This window comes from Cryptotermes secundus, unplaced genomic scaffold (assembly GCF_002891405.2).
Source record: "Cryptotermes secundus unplaced genomic scaffold, Csec_1.0 scaffold1379, whole genome shotgun sequence".
Lineage (NCBI taxonomy): Eukaryota > Metazoa > Arthropoda > Insecta > Blattodea > Kalotermitidae > Cryptotermes > Cryptotermes secundus.
The window spans coordinates 872,423-890,470 of NW_019718634.1; the positions used below are offsets into that span (position 1 = coordinate 872,423).

The 18,048-nt window shown below is 44.4% G+C and overlaps 1 protein-coding gene across 1 annotated transcript; it reads right to left on the minus strand.

Annotated features, from left to right (window-relative positions):
* LOC111863454 (gamma-glutamyl hydrolase) lies at nt 1-15,841 on the minus strand. Its single transcript, XM_023849801.2, has 7 exons — nt 15,719-15,841; nt 9,669-9,792; nt 8,827-8,877; nt 6,662-6,891; nt 5,255-5,361; nt 2,740-2,968; nt 1-421 (listed from the first exon to the last, which is right to left on the minus strand). Exons 1-7 carry the CDS (start codon nt 15,798-15,800, stop codon nt 294-296), a joined length of 951 nt encoding a protein of 316 aa, XP_023705569.1. The 5' UTR covers nt 15,801-15,841; the 3' UTR covers nt 1-293.
* Nucleotides 15,842-18,048: the final 2,207 nt, after the last annotated feature.

An 18,048-nucleotide genomic window follows, 5' to 3' on the forward strand; every position in this document is an offset into this window, starting at 1 on the left:
ATTCGAACCCATAATCCCGGCCACCGTGACCGGCCTGCATTGAAACAGTTTAATTTTGTTAGTGTTTATTTCCTTGCTGTAGCAGAGAATACATTAGGAAGTTCGGTGACTTCTTTAGAGCATATATTCAGGCGGAAGAGTCGGGCGATTCTGTAGTCCAAACGGGTCGACCCATAAGCTCACGTCAGCAGCTGAATATTCTAGAAAACTTCGTGTGTTTGTGTCAAGAAATGTTGAAATTCGGTCTTGTCATGGTTGTAAGGGCAGCTGTTTGTAACGACAAAGAGAGCGTATCAGTCTGTGAAGAAGTAGCACTGTTCAAACGCGGAGCCATGCTGCCCAGTGTACGTTGCCTGGTAGTTGTAGATCAGCGCTGCGTCCTCCTCTTCGGGCGAAGGGAACTGATGGCTGTTCTTCCGGGCTACAAGCAAAGATGGAAGCAAATCAGACACTTCCTCATCAACTGACATCATCACTGGCAAAACAGAACCTTCTTGAGCCATAGTCTGACTGATTACATTAGGTTTTCACGTCTTTGGATTTCGCAACAATTATTTTTTTTACGGAGCAAGGCCATCAGCCTTTCGTCCAACCCCCAACCTTGAAGACTGGGCCCCTGTATTTGTTCGGAGTTCGAGGCCCGGTAGGGTCAGAATTTTCCCCCACTCCATATCGTCCAGACCGGCTCTGGGGCCAACACAGCCTCCTATCCCAACGAGTAAAGCGCCAGGAGCGTCAAGAGGATCATTTCAAAAGTGGAGAGGGTCAATCAGTATCGTAATGTTTCCAGGGGGGAAGGAAACAGGCGCATTCTTTCGAAAGGGGGGGTAAACAACGCCATAATTTCAATAACGTGCGATACTATGAAGAATAACAAAATACAGTAAGCGATGCTGCTATCTACGGGATTTGTTTTCAGAAAACCTTTTCTACCAAAAATTCTACCCTGAAGATGGAACGTTGGCACCCAGCTCAGTCTGTATGGTAATTAGGCTACAGGCCAGAAGACCAATGAATCGGGGTTAGATTCCGGGCAGGAGCAAGAAATTTTCAGATTTTTCCAGACCGGCTTTGGGGCCCACGCAGACTCCGATATGGTGAATACAGTACACTTTCCCAGGGGCTAAGGACGAGGAGTGTGAAGCTGTCCACTCCCATCTAGTGCCAAGAATGCCTGGAGTTATACCTTCCTGATGGCGGCATGCGTACAAATTTACCCTTTTATCTCGGCCTGAATTAGATCAGTCTTCAAGAGTTCACCGTCTTGTGTTATCACTGTCAGACAAGGAAACCTGTCTCTGCACAGCCCAGACAGTCGGCGCTACCGCGGTAGCAGCAAGAAGACATAACAAACCGCTACCAGTCCCTCTAATGACGCAACAAAAGAAGCGACGTTAGACACAACGCATTCACGTCACACAGCGATATACCGGGTGTCCCAGGAGGAATGTGCCAGACTTCGGGAGGGTGATCCTAATGTTAAAGTATGCCGATATAACCCAAAACACCTCTGTCCAAAGTTGAACAGTTACAGAGATAATGACCAGAGAAGTGTGAAACTTTGACAGGTGTTACACACTTGTTGATTACCAAATACATATTAAAACTGGCAGGAATATGCGATTTCTGTAATGTTAATAGTGTACGTAACATCAAACTAACTTGTGAGTGACATGAAGCCATTAAATTGAACTACAAAAAAACTCGCACGCCGTGTCATAGTTGTCGTTAGGGTTCCAAGCACTATACATGACACATGAATGGCAAGCACTGACGTCACATGGCTGACTGCGCGTTCTGGTATGCGAGTGTATGCGGCTAGTCAGGTCCGTCATCACAACACTCAAGGACAAACATAGATAAGACTTGTCAGCTGACAGGTACAGTGCGTGGACCGCCAGAAGACCACGCTTTTCTCGGGCCTTTATCTCTGTAGCCGTTCAACTTTGGACATAGGTGGTTTGGGTTATATCGGCATACTTTAACATAAGGAACACCCTCCCGAAGTCTGACACATTCCTCCTGGGACACCCTGTATAGAGACACGCACACTAATTTATAGTTACGTTAAATTTTAATTCGCTTATTTATTTTATTTTAAACTAGCCTTAAAGTTAATATTAAGACATTTTAAATTACTACAGCTCTACATATTCATAACTTGTACTCTTCTCCAAGTATAATTAGAATGATCAAGTCAAGGAGGATGAGGTGGGCAGGGCATGTAGCACGAATGGGGGAGAAGAGGAATGCATGTAGGATATTGGTGGGAAAGCCAGAAGGAAAGAGACCACTGGGAAGACCAAGGCGTAGGTGGGTGGACAATATTAAAATGGATCTTAGAGAGAGAGGATGGGATGGAATAGATTGAATTGATCTGGCTCGGGATAGGGACCAGTGGAGAGCTCTTGTGAACACGGTAATAAACCTTCGGGTTCCATAAAATGCTGGGAAATTCTTGAGTAGCTGCAGAATTGGCTTCTCCTCAAGAAGGGCTCAACTCCATTAGTGAGTACGTACAGGTCTGCACAACAAAATGGCAGCGATAACTGTGAACCGGTCATTTAATGGACAAATTGTACTACACGGATCCATATACAAATTGCACAGAAATATCCGTACAGGTTTTTGTTACGAGGTGTCGCGTTGAGAAAGGCATGAAGGACGCAAATGAAGATCCAGGAAGAAACAACAAATGACAGCAAATAAGGATAAGGAACAAACGAATAAGAATATTACCTTCATTAACAAAGAAGTTTGCGAAGTACTGCTGAACCAAAATGGCGTTGGCAGTATGGGGATTGTTATTCGTCCTTTTCCATTCGTAAGCATTCTTCTCCGGATGGAACTGCACGCCATATATCGGGTACTGCTTGTGTTCGAAGCTGGATACGAACTCCAGACCCTGTGTGTCTTTGTTGACAGCTGTTACTCGCCAGTCACTGTCAAGCTTCGCTTGCGTCAGATTCTGTAACAAACAATTTCATTGGCCGTTTGAAGTCCGTAAGAGACGCGGAGGGCGCACCAAGGCAACCGTAGTTAACTGAGAGCTGCATAATTTCTAATTTAGGTTCCTCCTCCTCGAGGTCTGTGCGTCCCGGTGACACGGAGAACTATCCTGACTGGAGCATAAAGCTTCTGGTAGGTCCACCCACAAGTCAAAAGGTAAGGGCCTGACGAAGTATAATCCCTAGTTCTCCAGGTTTGGGGTTAGGCATGGCGCTAATAGCCCCACTCTGGAGAAAATGTAGTATTACGAACCCTCCAGAACCTATGGTGGTGACCAAGCTCCACAGAGACGTGTAGCACCATTAAAGAAGGTAGAAAAACAATTTGGGACCTCCGGGGTCCACTCACCCTCAAGGAAATAGCGTCTCCGGTCTCAAAAAACGAGATTAACGGCCTCGGGGATTCGTTGCGCTTACCACGAGACACCCCTCTATCCGCTAAAGTTGGCACTAACTTCGCCGACAAGCGGCGGTCGCCCGGTCGGTATAGTTCGCTTGCGGAGTAAAACCACGGAGTTTGTTTGTATTATGGGGTTTAATTTTGCCAAATTTAAATTGGGACGCCTGCATGAGAAGCACGCAGTAGCAACTTCGGAATTGAGAACCATTTCAGCGTTCGTTTAAAGACAGAGGAAAACCACGACAGTCTGTGCCTAGATGGTCGGTCGCAGGACCTTCTGAATGCACACACTGGAAACAAAACATAAGCCGAGTGCTTACTGAGAAGTTGCTATTATTATTATTATTATTATTATTATTNTCTCAGAGGTCTCCTAGAGACATGAGGATCTTTTACGTGCCGTAAATCTACGACACGGAACACACGCTTAAAGTCCCTCCCGGAGGACTTGTTCCCTGAATTTTTCCGCCATTAAAAATTCCACGACCTCCGCCGGGTTTGAACCCGCGTACCTTGAGTCATGAGACTACGGAGGCCGCTTACTGAGAAGTTAGATGACATAGGGACCAGACTTGAACATAAACCTAGAAAATCACCGAAACGCCTAGCTCAAGAGACGGAGTGTCAAAGCCTAGTGCAAGAACGACAACACAGTTGCTGAAGCCGTCCAGTGAAAGATGGTGTCTGGTGTGCTGTAAGTGCAAGAAGGATTGTTGTACGTGTATTTTTAACGAAACAATGAATTACGAAAGATGTTTATGTGTAGAGGGATAGCGTGTTCAACGCCTGCTGTGATCTGTGAACAAAGTTAAGAACCTTCCTCCATTCCAAATGTTATCGGCATGCAAAATTCGCGCGCACTTCGCGGCCGGCGGTGCACCGGTAGCGGTGAAGTGCAGGACCGTGTACGCGTCAGTTTTATTTAAAAGAAAACACTCTGTAGTTTCCAGTCATGCAACACTGCGACAGTGTGTACCGTTTCCTTGCTTATCAGAAAATCACTTACCTTTTTAAACAAGGCGCTTATCTAAAACGGGCACAATATAACAATAAATCAGACTGTGTTACAGCATTCAAGATATGGCCAAGATTTCGCGTCTTGCATGGATGATGCACAAGAAAAGCTAAATATAGAAATATGGAATTTAAAGGTTGAGTCCGTACCTCACAGTAAACAGACTGCGTCTCCGCTGCAAAGCCCAGCCGGTTAATGATGTTTGGGGAAATGACCCATATGGAACACAGGGGCACGCGGTAGCGCAGTTGGTTGAGGCACTATGCTGCAAGTCGGAAGGTCGCGGGCTCTATTCCCGATGGGTTCATTAGACTTTTCAATAGATCTAATCCTTCCAGCCGCACTATGGCCCTGGGGTCGACTCAGCCTCTAACAGAAATGAGTACCAGGAATGTTCCTGGAGGTAAAGGGCGACCGGTGTGTAAGGCTGACAACCTCACCGCTATTTACGAGTTTACTGTCTAGAAAATGTGGGGGCCTCGACGTCTCGCAACCCTATGGGACACCACGGCCTGTTACAGGGATAGCTTTACCTATTTACTTTTCTACCCTGAACATGGAGACAGTAGTTTCATCCGAAAATTTGGTAATCACAACGCGTCACAGCCCAGAAAACAATATTTATAACCTCAGAATTTCGCTCCTTGGCCATGTTTTCGACGATAAAAATGTTTCATACAACAGAGGCAAGATATTTCCCAGTTGTACCAATCTGCCTGTCAGTTCTACCTGCGGCAGGAAGCTGCAACGTGCGCAAAGGGGGCTGACCTAAACTGGTTCCGTGGCCCTGTGCTCCTACCCGAGTCGGTATCAACTGATGATGCCACTTACCGCCTCAGTGATGCAGAAATGATGGAAGTTTGCGGTGACGTTCTCTGACGTCAGGATTTTCAAAATGGCGTCCGAAGCGTTTGCATACAGCCTACTGGTGTTGTAACCTGAGTGCAAATAAATGTGTTCGTAAGATGAAACATAAAAGCCTGAAGTGACGGACACGGCTGGGTTTGAAGACATACTGATCCACAAAAGCAAGAATTCAGTCTCCAGCCCACAGAAAACATGGCATCTCCATTTTGAAGACCAGAAACCAGCGGGTTCTCTTTCACAATATTGTTTGGCGGGTATAGTAAAACCTCGCTAATCCGGTTACAGTTAATCTGGATGCCGGATAATCCGGATAGAAACAAAAATGCCGTTCACAGTTGATTACATTGACACGCGGCATATAGGAAGGCAGACGAGTCACTTGTCTGTTCAGACAGAACTTGAGACAGTTTCTTCAGACTTGCATTGTTACGTTCAAAAACAAGTGCAACTTCTGAGTCTTCCATCTATGAATAGATGTACGTTGTACTGTCTCTTTATACGAGTTTTTAAATGAAGGCTCTACAGTGATATTTCATTTTATTTTCATCAGCACTGCCTGTACCAATACATGTATTTGTGTTCGAAGTTTTTTTCTCTTTTAGAGCTACCTTTTGCTTCACTCATCCGGATGACCCACCATTACTCCGAATTAGCGAGGGTTTACTGTATAATGTTTGACTGGTGAACGGAACCAGATGTTGATCATATTTATTTTATTTCTGTATAGTTTATTTAATAACGCTGCCAGTATCAGACCATTTTGTATGTATTATCTGGTAACTATGTGGAAGGAAGTGGTCATTACCGAACTTAAGGTAAGAGACCTGCAGTGTCCTGGAGAGAGTGAGACAAATCACTGAAGACCTTGGGTAGTACAGTTGGGGTCCCATCCAAACATTTCTCCAAAAAATACGCCGATACCATGTAGTTTCTTTCTTTGGGGGGGGGGNGTTTTCTCCGAGTACTTCGGTTTCCCCTGCCAATCTTCATTCCACCAATTGCTCCACAATCATCATCACCTATCATCTGGGGCTGATACAGTAGGCCAGTATTGGCCGCAGTACCAAGTGGACTCAGACTCACCCCGCTAAAGAAAAAGAAAACCCCTGAGGCTATGGCACTGCTTTCGAGACCACGTACGTACAGGTCGAGTTCTTGCCCTGGTCTCTGGGCTGCGTGCGAGGAGAAACGATAAGGACCGCAAGAAGCAGCGAGGAAGTGGACACAGCTACATTTTGGGAGGGATGGAGGGAAGGTAACTAACGCCCTGTTATAACCCCATACACACGGCTACAAGTCCTTGCCTCAGTACTCGACCAAACGCACTGCGCATTCTAGCACAGCGGTCAAGTCTGAAAATAAAGACTGTACCTGGCTTGAACTGAAGCGGCATGGCCACGTTGTCAGCCTCGCAGTCTGTTCGGATGTCTTCACGCTGAGCGGCAAGGTAGGTCAGCAACTCGAATCCCAGGCAGGTCCCCCACACGGGAAAATAAACTCCCGCCTGGTTTTTTAGTATAGCGTGATGGTACAGTTCCCACGCGGCGGCTGAATATCCACCGATTGCAGTGAAACTAGCGGCTCCTCCGGGAAACAAAATTCTGATGGTTGTCAAGGAAACAGTGGCATTAACAAAGGAAATGCTCAGCTGTTTTCCCGAATACACAACAATTCGGTTCAGATTTTTTTTCCTTTATCTTTCCCTTTCTCGTTGGTTGTTTAACGACGTCTACAGTGTCGAGACTACATGTCCGATAGTAGGATATGTGATTAATCTGGAAAGCCGTGGTAATCTAATTGAAATACTTGCCAGGAGGGACTGCGAAAAAACATGCAAGGCCTAACTCAAGGATAGCCGGTGTCTCGTCCGGGATTCCAACCCAGTACACCGTTAGATGTGATAATTCTACCAACAGATGGTTCTAACAATAATCGCTAATCCTCGTAGTGTGTGGATTTGCTTAAGTGTGGTTTCTCTGTGTCGCCATTCGAACCCAGTATCTCCCGAGTGCAAATCTCAAGCACTACCGCTTTGCAAACCCGCTCGGTCTGGCTCCTTATCAATAAATTAAATTAAGATTACGTCTTGGGCCGTGGGCGCCTCTATGCTTTTTTTTTTTTTTNGAAGACATGTTGAACCAGTCGTTTTCTACGCGGTTCGTGTCGTATCAAAGCAAAGCAGGCGATTATATCTTCCCGGTGCTTCTTGTTAAATAATGTTATTTGCTGTATAAGAATACATGAAACCATCATAAAACAAAGTTGATGTTTTGTTACAAAAAATCAATTTATGAAAATGCATGTTTCGTTTAATATAACAATTCTTCTACTGTCTCCGCCTTATCGTGGTGGTGGGGTTTAAGTGCTCCTGAGACCCTGAGAGCTATGCCGGCGGTAGCGTAGCTATTGGTAGGGTCACCCATGCTGCACAGAACAAAGGGTAGGAGCCAGATGCAAATACCCTGGTCCTACAGGTTGGGGGTTGGGCGTGAGGTTAACAACCTCACACCGTAAAAACTAAATTGTTCACAAACCAGACAATCAGCCTCGGATGGATGGAAGAACAGAGAGGAATGGGGGCAGAGTGTTCAGGAGGCTAGAGCTCACCCTGAGCTGCAGCGCCGAGGGGAAGGAAGGAAGGATGGAAGAAAAGAAGGAAGGAAAGGAGGAAGGAAGGAAGGAAGGATGGATGGAAGAAAAGAAGGAAAGGAGGAAAGAAGGAAGGATGGATGGAAGAAAGAAAGGGAGGGAGGAAAGAAGGAAGGAAGGGAGGAAGAAAGAAAAGAAGGAAGGAAGGAAAGGAGGAAGGGAGAAAGAAAGGAAGGAAGGATGGATGGAAGAAAATAAGGAAGGAAAGGAGGGAGGGAGGAAGGAAGGAAGGAATTCTTCTACTGTGGGGCTCACTGCGCAACTGGGAAACGCTCCCGGGACACGGTTTGAGAATCTTTTCCGTAGGACATTGAGGATAAAGGAACGGGCTTTAAATACTTTTATTTTGTATTATTGATATTAGGTATATTCTCTTCTTGTCTTCAGTTTCTATGATTTAAAGGAAATTGGGGGGGGGGGCCTCAGGGGGCCCCACCTCCTGCCGGGACCCATGACACGGTTGTCGAAAGCGCGTTCACTTTTTGTTTAAAGTCCATTAGTTTCCCTATGTTGAACCTCAAATTTTCAGACCCCGTCATAAATCAGGTGCATAGTCGGTGGTTTCTCACTGCAGAAGCAGGGGTTCAATCCCCAGATAATCAGTGTAGGATTTCCCGTGGTTAGCGTGGCACTGGGATGGGCTTTCGTCAAGTATTTTGGCTTCCCGTGCCAATTCTCATTCTACCAGCTGCTTCCGACGTCATATAGTCTGGATACTGATAGCGTCGTTAAACAAGCAACTTAAAAAAAGTATGTGCTTTGTGACATGCGCATCACGCGTTTGTCTTATTTAAATATCGGTTTTTATCTCTTTAATTCGTCTGGTACTCTTAAAATGATCTGTAATAAATCTGTAGTGAGAAAACAGACGGAAAACAAAGACTCACCCGTTGACGCTGTTCACCAGGTTTTCGTAATAAGATGCAGTGCGATTAATTCTGTAAGAAATGCAAATGGCAAAATAAAGTATAAATTGTCTTTATCAGTCTCATTGCACTGCAGTGAATGTTTTTGGTAGTGGTAAAGGCAGAGGTGAGAATTTCCCTATGCTCAATTAAGTACGACGCCATGAAGACGTAGGGGAGCGGAGGTATGGCTCCACATATTCTTAACCTCGGAACTAGATGGAATTGAATGGCCCAGGCCACTTTACTTTAGCGAGAGAACTCTTGCCCACTAGATACGAAGGTGGGTGGACAGCGCGCTGGTCTAAACTCCCTTCTTGACTCTGTCGGGTATCGAACCTGATTCCTCAGTCCTCCATCACGTAGCCCACTCTCTGTACTGACAGTTTGAAAGCATGTTTGTTCTGATAGCAAGCGAAAAATATATATAATTGGAAGTGAGGAATACATCGAATTATGTAATCATGAAAATTGAAATTACATGCGACAATATGGAATCATTATACAGGGAGTTAATTTTTACGAGCGCGGACTCGGACAGAAGAGTGGGACGCGTCATTGTAGCACTGCTTAGATATCTCACTGCAGAAAATTGTTTAAAACATCTTTCAGGGTACGTCATTCCTTGAGTAGGCAACCTTAAGGAAAGAAAAGTCCTCAGAACTCAACATGATCTCTTGCGCGACGATTTGGGTTCCGATCGCAAGTTTAAAATATAATTTAATTAGCTTTCCAACGATGCGTTAAAGGTCTACGTCACGATTTGATGATGACGTAAACTCGAAGGTATTTTATATACAGAATAATTTGGGTAGTGCACTCACTTGATAGGCACGACTCTGGCACCAGCTGCTTCAATGTATTTGACGTATGATGCAGGGACGTAACTCGTGTAATTCCCTGGAAACTTCTCCTGCATGTACACCGACAGCTCCTGTGACAGAATTCCTGTTGATAACAAGAAATACGCTGCATTGAAACCTGACATATATTATCCTTTAAATAATAAAATGTATGAGTTATTTAATTATGCTGTTGATAGCTGTATAATTGTAGGATCATAGAAGACTGGTGAACTGGAAAGGAATGCAGAATAAAAGGAAATTACGGGCCGAATTCAAAGAAATTAGACCTCTAAGATAAAGAACTCTCAATAAAATCAGCAAGGAAACAAATAGCCCCAGATTAACTTATATAACGTGTATATATATTTAAATGAATACGCTTCAAATAAATAACACAAAAGATCTAACCTCCAAATAATTTATATTTACTACTTTGGGGGCAGATGTCTTTTTGAAGACAATTGCATTCAAATTCTTACAGTTAATGAAGTTTAATTTTTCGGTTACGCTGGAATTTCGAAGGGGCGGTCCTGATCTAATCGAAGTACTTTATCGGCATTTGCCTGGAGGGACTGAGAAAACCACGCCCAACCTCAGGATGGCAGGTGTCCCTGCGGAGATTCGAACCGAATACCTCTTGAATACGAGTCTAGAGCGTTACTGCTGCGCCAACGCTCTCGGCTTGATGTGTTAAATTCAGTCCGTACCTCACATGAAACACATTACGTCTCCGCTACAAAGCCCAACCGGTTAATGCTGTTTAGGGAAACAGTCGCTCTTTATTGTGAGAACCATACGGAACACAGACACACTGTATGGGCAGAATAACGAGTATTACAGCTTACGGCCATGTGATTTGTTTGTTCACCTGTGTCCAAAACATCTCTGAGTATAAGACATCGTCAGTTAGTGTCGTTAATCGTTACATCATCAATACAGTGTTATATTAACACATAGAGGCCAACAAAGGACATGCCGCAGGACATAGTGAAACGAGCGTCACAAAGGATCTGAATGGACCTATGATTCATTGTCTTCCTGTGTTGCACCGTAGCATAACCTCGACCTGCTTCTTCCCGACTCCGAATTTCCGGCTTACTTCTTGTCGTAATGCTATGATGGCTCGAATCATCGCGTAAAAGATTAAATTACTAATTTTTGATATACAAAGTCATTCAAATGAAAACCACATAACCATTATAAAATGCCTATTATACAAAATTATGATAATCTGGTATCAGATTGTTGATCGAAGTCTTTTGGCAACACTGAGTGCCTACATGGTACACTATCTGTCGGCGGTAACAGGAAACTTTCAGTTTTCAAGATGGTGACACCCTCACAGTTATGAACTACAATATAGATGAGACCCGTATAATACTGGGTTTCGAATCGGAAGGAATGTAACTTGCTGACATTTATCGCAGAATTGTCGACTTGACCGTTTTCCCGTACGAGTGAACTTTGTTATCATCCTACATGACAGTGACTTTAATGTCAGTAGTACTGTAAACATAGGTCTGTGAACAAACTGCAAATGATTTATGTAAAACCAATATACGGTTTCCTTTTATAATTGGATGCCCCTGAAGTTGGCCATATGACTGCCTCATGTTGGACATTTTCATAATTTATTGATTAAAAAACTTGTTGCATTAGATGGTAGCTCTGAATGTGCTAGATTCTGTTTTCAGCATGCCTGAGATCTCGCGGATAACATTCTTCTGTGCGATTCCTTGTTCAAGGTGTGACGTACTCTCAGAGATGTTTTCGACAAACATACCTATAATTGGACGGTCGTTGAGGTGAAGTCCCGTTGAAGCAGGCAGCACCGGCAATAACTGGCTCTCCATTTTAGGAGCGAAGTACCGTACAATCCGCAAAAGACAGAAACCAGACTGGACATATCTGCTGCTATCTCACACACAGTTAATTTGATAACCATGCCATACCTGTCGCAATTGGCAGATAACACTGAGGCGTGTGATTTACACCTGGCGTAATCGATGGGTGGTTTCACTTTAATTTCTTTGTCTTCCTCTGTTTCCTTTTCTATTGATGATGTTTGAAATGTCGCATAATTTTGTAGAAATCTCTCCTACTGTTACATACCCCTTTGGAGTCATTCTGAAGGTATTGCCTGTAGAAAGACCGTCTCCATGAATCAATGGAGTAATCCACCTGCCTCAATTTGCATTCATGCAGGNGGAGAGCTCTCTGGACTAATCCAGTCACGAAGTATCCTGAACGCAGCTGCAAGGGGAGCCCCAGACTTTGCAGGAGAGCTCTCTGGACTAATCCAGTCACGAAGTATCCCGAACGCAGCTGCAAGGGGAGCCCCAGACTTTGCAGGAGAGCTCTCTGGACTAATCCAGTCACGAAGTATCCTGTACACAGCTGCAAGGGGAGCCCCAGACTTTACAGGAGAGCTCTCTGGACTAATCCAGTCACGAAATATCCTGAACGCAGCTGCAAAGGGAGTCCCAGACTTTACAGGAGAGCTGTCTGGACTAATCCAGTCACGAAATATCCTGAACGCAGCTGCAAGGGGAGTCCCAGACTTTACAGCAGACAGCGAGTTTCAAGGATTCTATTGACCATTGTGCCCCGGCAACTTTGCATGTTTTCCCCACAATCAAGATATAATATTAACATATTTTGAAGCCGAAATTCTTCAGTAAAAAAATAAAGAAAGCGCAGCAATTATTAGTTGCGGAAATAGGCGTAACTACAAAGACGTCAATACATAAGATTGATTATATTATCTTAAAGGAGTTAATTTTGCTAATAAAACAGTGTTATCTCTTATATACACTTTGATAAAACACAACATGAAACATGCGTTGCTACAAGCAAGCGACGGCGTTGCACGAACTATAATGTTCTATGTTATCGCAGTATGGACGTTAAAAGTAGTCTAATAGGCATTAGACGCAATATACAGTCGTGTACAAGCGTTAATAACATGGGCTGAATACTGTTAACACCGAGACACTTGTCCTGCGCGCGCCCGAATATTCAGGCATCCCAAAATGGAGGTAGCGACTGAGACGCGATAACTTCTCGAGCTCTTGAAGCATACTCTCAAGTGTATGAGTGACTGTAGACGGGGTTTGGGTTGGTAATCGCCTTTATTGAACACTGGCAGAACGTAGCTACAAATAACTACGACGGTCTCACTGAGTTACACACTGCAAAGATCGCTGTACCCACAGCACACATAAAGTCTTCTCAGGCTTCATTAGTCGTTTACACGTAACGGATACTAACAATGTCCTCTGCTTACGCCCTTACCGGCTGCCGAATATCTCACAACTGACCGCCTATCTGTAGCTCCCAACTTGTCGCGCTTATAACATCTCGGTACGGACTGCACAGAAAACACCGCTCTTCGTTGTACCTGAGTAGTTTGCATTGGAACATGTTTGATTGCGAAGCTGTTACTCAGCAACGAATCTTGTATATTTGCTTACCTCGCGGTTGTTGCCCAGCAACGGGTCTACATGCTGCAACATTAAGACAGCTCTGTATAGTTTCGCAGTGGACATGGTACATGAATTCTATAGGACATTTTCACAACTACTTACAGCAGGAATTGGTTTCTTTTTATCCGTCTGGCCCTTTTTTATTACCTCCTTTGCCCTAGTTATGGCGATTGCGATGATAATGATGGTAATAATAATAATAATTAACAAGGAATGACTAATCAGCTGTGTCTTTTTATAGAATCCGAACGTTCCATATTCGCAAAAGCCTACCGCCAGTCCCTACCATGGGCCAGATGAATTCAATCCAAATTTCCGCATCCAATTTAATATTATCTTCCCATATACTGCAAGTGGTCTCTTCCCTGGAGTGACTGTCACGAGAATCTTCTGTGTATTTCATTTATGTATCCGTTTATTTATTGTTCATATAATGCCGCACACTACTGCTTCGTATTCAGGAAGTCAGGTGTTCGAATTTCGACCTAGGTTTTTCATTATTTTCCTCAGTTCCTCCAGTTAAATCATGGTACTGTATCTCAAACCAGGCCTCCACCGCTTCCTTTCCCATCCTTTCAGTCGCCCTGTCATTGAATGCTATATAATCTGTGCTTCTGGAACCTCGGTAAATAAACAATACTTAACTAAAATATCAGGAAGAAATTGAACCGATTAAAAGCAATTAATGGGAAGGTTATCAGTCAGTGTATTTTAATAAGCACCCAGTGGTTAGATAAAGTTAAAAGAGGCAATCATGTAATCTAATCTTTTCTTCTTTTGCGCCACACGTTATGTCGTCCAAATCAATTTTCAAACAAAAGAATGGAAAATAGCGACATAGAGCCTTTCTGTTATCCCGTGTCTGAGACAGTCTGAACTGTATTAGTAGAGATTTTAGCCTATAAATATGATTTCATACAGGGTGTTCTCTCTGTGAGCGTGAACTCTGGCCGAAGTGTCGCAGACTTCTACCCATAAAGCATAAGTTCGTCTCATGTCTGTGCTGAGAAGAAAACTTACGGGTGAAGTGGCCTCTCGGTGGGCTTTTCGCAGACGTATTGATCGTCCGTATTTCGGAGATGCCGGGTTTTGCTAAAATCTTAATTTGTTTATGAAGTCTGAATGCACTCTACTGTTAATAACGGTTAAAGTTGTTCCACGTCTTAATTAAGCATCACTTCATGAAGACATAAGGGAGTGGAGGTATAGCTCCGCTATTCTTGACCTCGGCATTAGATTGAAATGAGTGGTCAGCTTTACCCCCGGGGATAGAGCCCCCCGGAACCCTTTCGATAGGACGCCGGGTGGGTTCCAGAACCGATCTGGACCCTACGTATAGAAAAATTTTTGCCTCTGCCGGGAATCGAGTTCCGGCCGTTCAACCCATCGCTCTAGGGACTTATCCCGTCTCCTAAGATCCATAATAACATATTAACTTCTTAATATCATAATGGTTTAAATATAAAAAAGTGTGTTACTCGTTGCCCCTTCGTTGACGTCATGATGGAACGAGAGAGGTTTTGAGAAACTGGGTCAAAGCCTTGACCTCCCGGAAGGTAACCCTATGCGTCTCAAGCCCTAATGACCTTTCGGGAACGGATATGAGTGTGCTCCTCTGTCTTATATAAAACGCTGATTGTACTGTACACATTTTAAACATTCCTCTGTGAGCTGGTTTCGAATGATTTACGTCAATTACTGTAAGGTCTCCTTATAAAAGCAGTTGCATGCCCCTGAAAATGGGTTGTTTTAGAGCACTTAATTGTGGTACGAGCCTCGATAGCTCAGTCGGTATAGCGACTAGCTACGAACTGGACGGGCAAGAGGTCGGAGGTGCAAGATTTTTTCTTCGCGTCTTTGGGACCGGTTCTGGGGCTCACCCAACCTCCTATCCAATGGGCACAATGGGCTTATTTCCCGGGGTGTCAAACTGACCACTCACCTCCATCTAATGCTGAAGTCAAGAATGGTGGAGCTATACCTCCACTCCCCCATGTCTTTATGGTGTGAAGATTGGTTAATTAAGGACAGGGGCAGTTTTACTTTCTGTTTATTAAATAATTTGTTTCAGTAGATGCTACCATTGAATTTATTAGATTTTAATGTTAACATAATGAGGAGCTTCATAACTTGTACTCTTCTCCAGGTATAATTAGAATGATCAAGTAAGGAGGATGAGGTGGGCAGGGCATGTAGCACGAATGCGAAGATGAGGAATGCATATAGGGGTATTTGTGGAAAAGCCAGAAGGAAAGAGACCACTGGGAAGACCAAGGCGTAGGTGGGTGGACAATATGAAAATGGATCTTCAGAGAAATAGGATGGGATGGTATCGATTGGATCGATCTGGCTCAGGATATGGACCAGTGGAGGGCTCTTGTGAACACAGTAATGAACCTTTGGGTTCCAAAAAATGTTGGGAAATTCTTGAGTAGCTGCAGAATTGGCGGCTCCTCAAGAAGGGCTCAGCTCCATATGTAAGTTAATGTTAACATTCAGTGGGAACAAAAATTGCCATGTCAGAGATGTTTCGGACAGACTTACCTATGACTGGACGGTCGTTGGCATGAAGACCCGTGCAAGCAGAGAGTAGAGGAACCAGGAACAGCAGCAACCGATGCTCCATTTTTCCCCCAGGCTACTATCAGCAATGGGCAAAACAAACCGGGCAGGCTGGACACATCTGATCCTATCACACGCAGATAAATCCACGGTCATGTGATCTCCCCCACCTCCTCAGACATTGATCGTCCGTTTCCTTTCTTGTGGATTTATGTGCCGTCTTCTGCGATGTTACAGCATGGACTCTGGTATAAGCATATCGACGTTTTCGGAGGAACTTACTGCGTCTATCTTCAGAATCGAATGAATATTGTGACAGGTTGCTCGAAGCATTAATATTCAGAACCAGAAAACTCCGTGTAACACGGTCAGCAATAGAACTTCGGTCTCAATAATCACGACAACAGAGGAACTACTGAAGACGTCTCCTAGGCAACGGATACAGAAACGGGCAGTTACATCGGACACGCAAAAAGAGAACCTTCAGGAGGTGATCCTCATACGGTTCGACCAGAACCTTCCTCAGGGAGAGAACTGACCAAACGAGGACAGAATACGACAGAAGAATACAGAAGGATAAAGAAGAGTAGACTAGAGGCCAGTGCATGGTCCAGACAACAGAGAGAGATTCGTTATCCAGAAGGGGGTCAAAAGTGTGAACTGTTGTAATCAAGTGAAATTGTAATAGAGACGCCTAATTGATCCAGTCAGTCCAATCTACAACACACAATATCAGTCACGCATACCCCCCTACACGTGACAATATCTTCGACACTGAAGACATAGGCATTACGTTCCACCGAAACGTCGGTGAATTTAAAACTACACAGCTTCATATACCTATAGGCCGCGCCATAGCTCAAGCGGTTAGTCGCTGGTTTCCCACTCCCCGGGTTCGATCCCGGGTCTACTCAGGTGGGATTTGTGGTGAACAAAGTGGCGCTGGGGCGGATTTTCTCCGAGTACTTCGGTTTCCCCTGCCAATCTTCATTCCACCAAATTCTCCATCATCATAATCACCCGGGGCAGGTACAATAGGCCAATCAGTGGTCGCCGTGCCGAGTGAACCCAGCTGGACTCCACCCCCCACTAAGCTAATTAAAAAAGAGATTCATATCCCAGAAGATAAGTGTTCATTTGTTAACAGATATTATGTGTGAGTAACTACAGACCCATTATCCTTCTCAACAACTTCTCTAAGCTCCTTGAATTCATTATTCACGATCATATTTTGCATTACATTAAACTTCATCCCAACCAGCATGCAAATCCACAGCCACTAATCTGGTATCCTTCCTAGATATTATGACCCCTGTTGTCTGCAGTCAGCGTCAGGCTGATGCTGTCTATTTTGATTTTTCTAGTGCCTTTGACCTCGTGCCCCATACTCTGCTCGTGCACAAGCTCAGCTCCCTTGGATTTTCTGATGGATGCCTTAACTGGCTTGGCAGTTACCTAGCTAACAGGAGATCTCGGGTCCGTGTGTCTGATGCTCTCTCCCGGCCTCTTATGCCGGGTCCAGACTTGTTGCGTATTTCCGTTGCGTATCAACCGATGCAACGCGATAAAATTTCTCCTTGGCAACGAAGAAATGAATCTCAGTCTCGAGCCAGATTTCAGTCAGCAATGACTACACCCAACCTGACGGTAGCAGCGGCCGCGTACATCTATCTTCACTATGCTATAAAGGGAAGAAGAACAAAATCACGACGTTTGTGGATATCACCGATCTATGCCAGTAGGAAAGTATACAGTGGGTCCCATCTTTTGGCGGACTTAAATTTTCAGTCAGTCAGTGGGATGTACAAAAATTTCACAAGGATGCATCCGTCAGATTGTAATGTTCTGTGCTTCGGGGATTCCAAATAACATCCCTCTTTTTATATTCATCAATTAAATATATAATGCTCTCCTTACTCCAATCCATTCAGAGTCTATAAACAGAGAATCACAAACAGAAGAACGCACACTGGTGATGACTACACTCCAACTGTCTGGAGCTGATAAGCAAAGCGCGATGCAGCCGCCTATACGTCCAGACTGGCACCACTGCAACCCGAGTCGTCCCTTTGATGCGACGGGAAAAACCGCCAAGTAACTTCCGGTGTGCCGCAAGGCTCTGTCCTGGGGCCCCTTCTTTTTAACATATTCATTAATGACCTCTGTAACTCGATATGGCATTCCCATTTTCTAATCTTTGCTGATGATCTCAAAATTTTTCGCATCATAGACACTCCGCAGGATTGCCTCTTACTTCAAAATGTCATTGATCATGTCAGTGACAGGTGCTCTGCCAACTCCATGAGTATTGA

Excerpts from the sequence above, each read along its gene's own strand:
- LOC111863454 (XM_023849801.2), bottom strand. The coding sequence starts at position 15,800 with ATGGAGCATCGGTTGCTGCTGTTCCTGGTTCCTCTACTCTCTGCTTGC. Across the intron at positions 8,878-9,668 it reads GCCAGAGTCGTGCCTATCAA|AATTAATCGCACTGCATCTT; the intron begins GTGAGTGCACTA and ends CATTTCTTACAG. Across the intron at positions 422-2,739 it reads AAACTTCTTTGTTAATGAAG|CCCGGAAGAACAGCCATCAG; the intron begins GTAATATTCTTA and ends CTTTGCTTGTAG.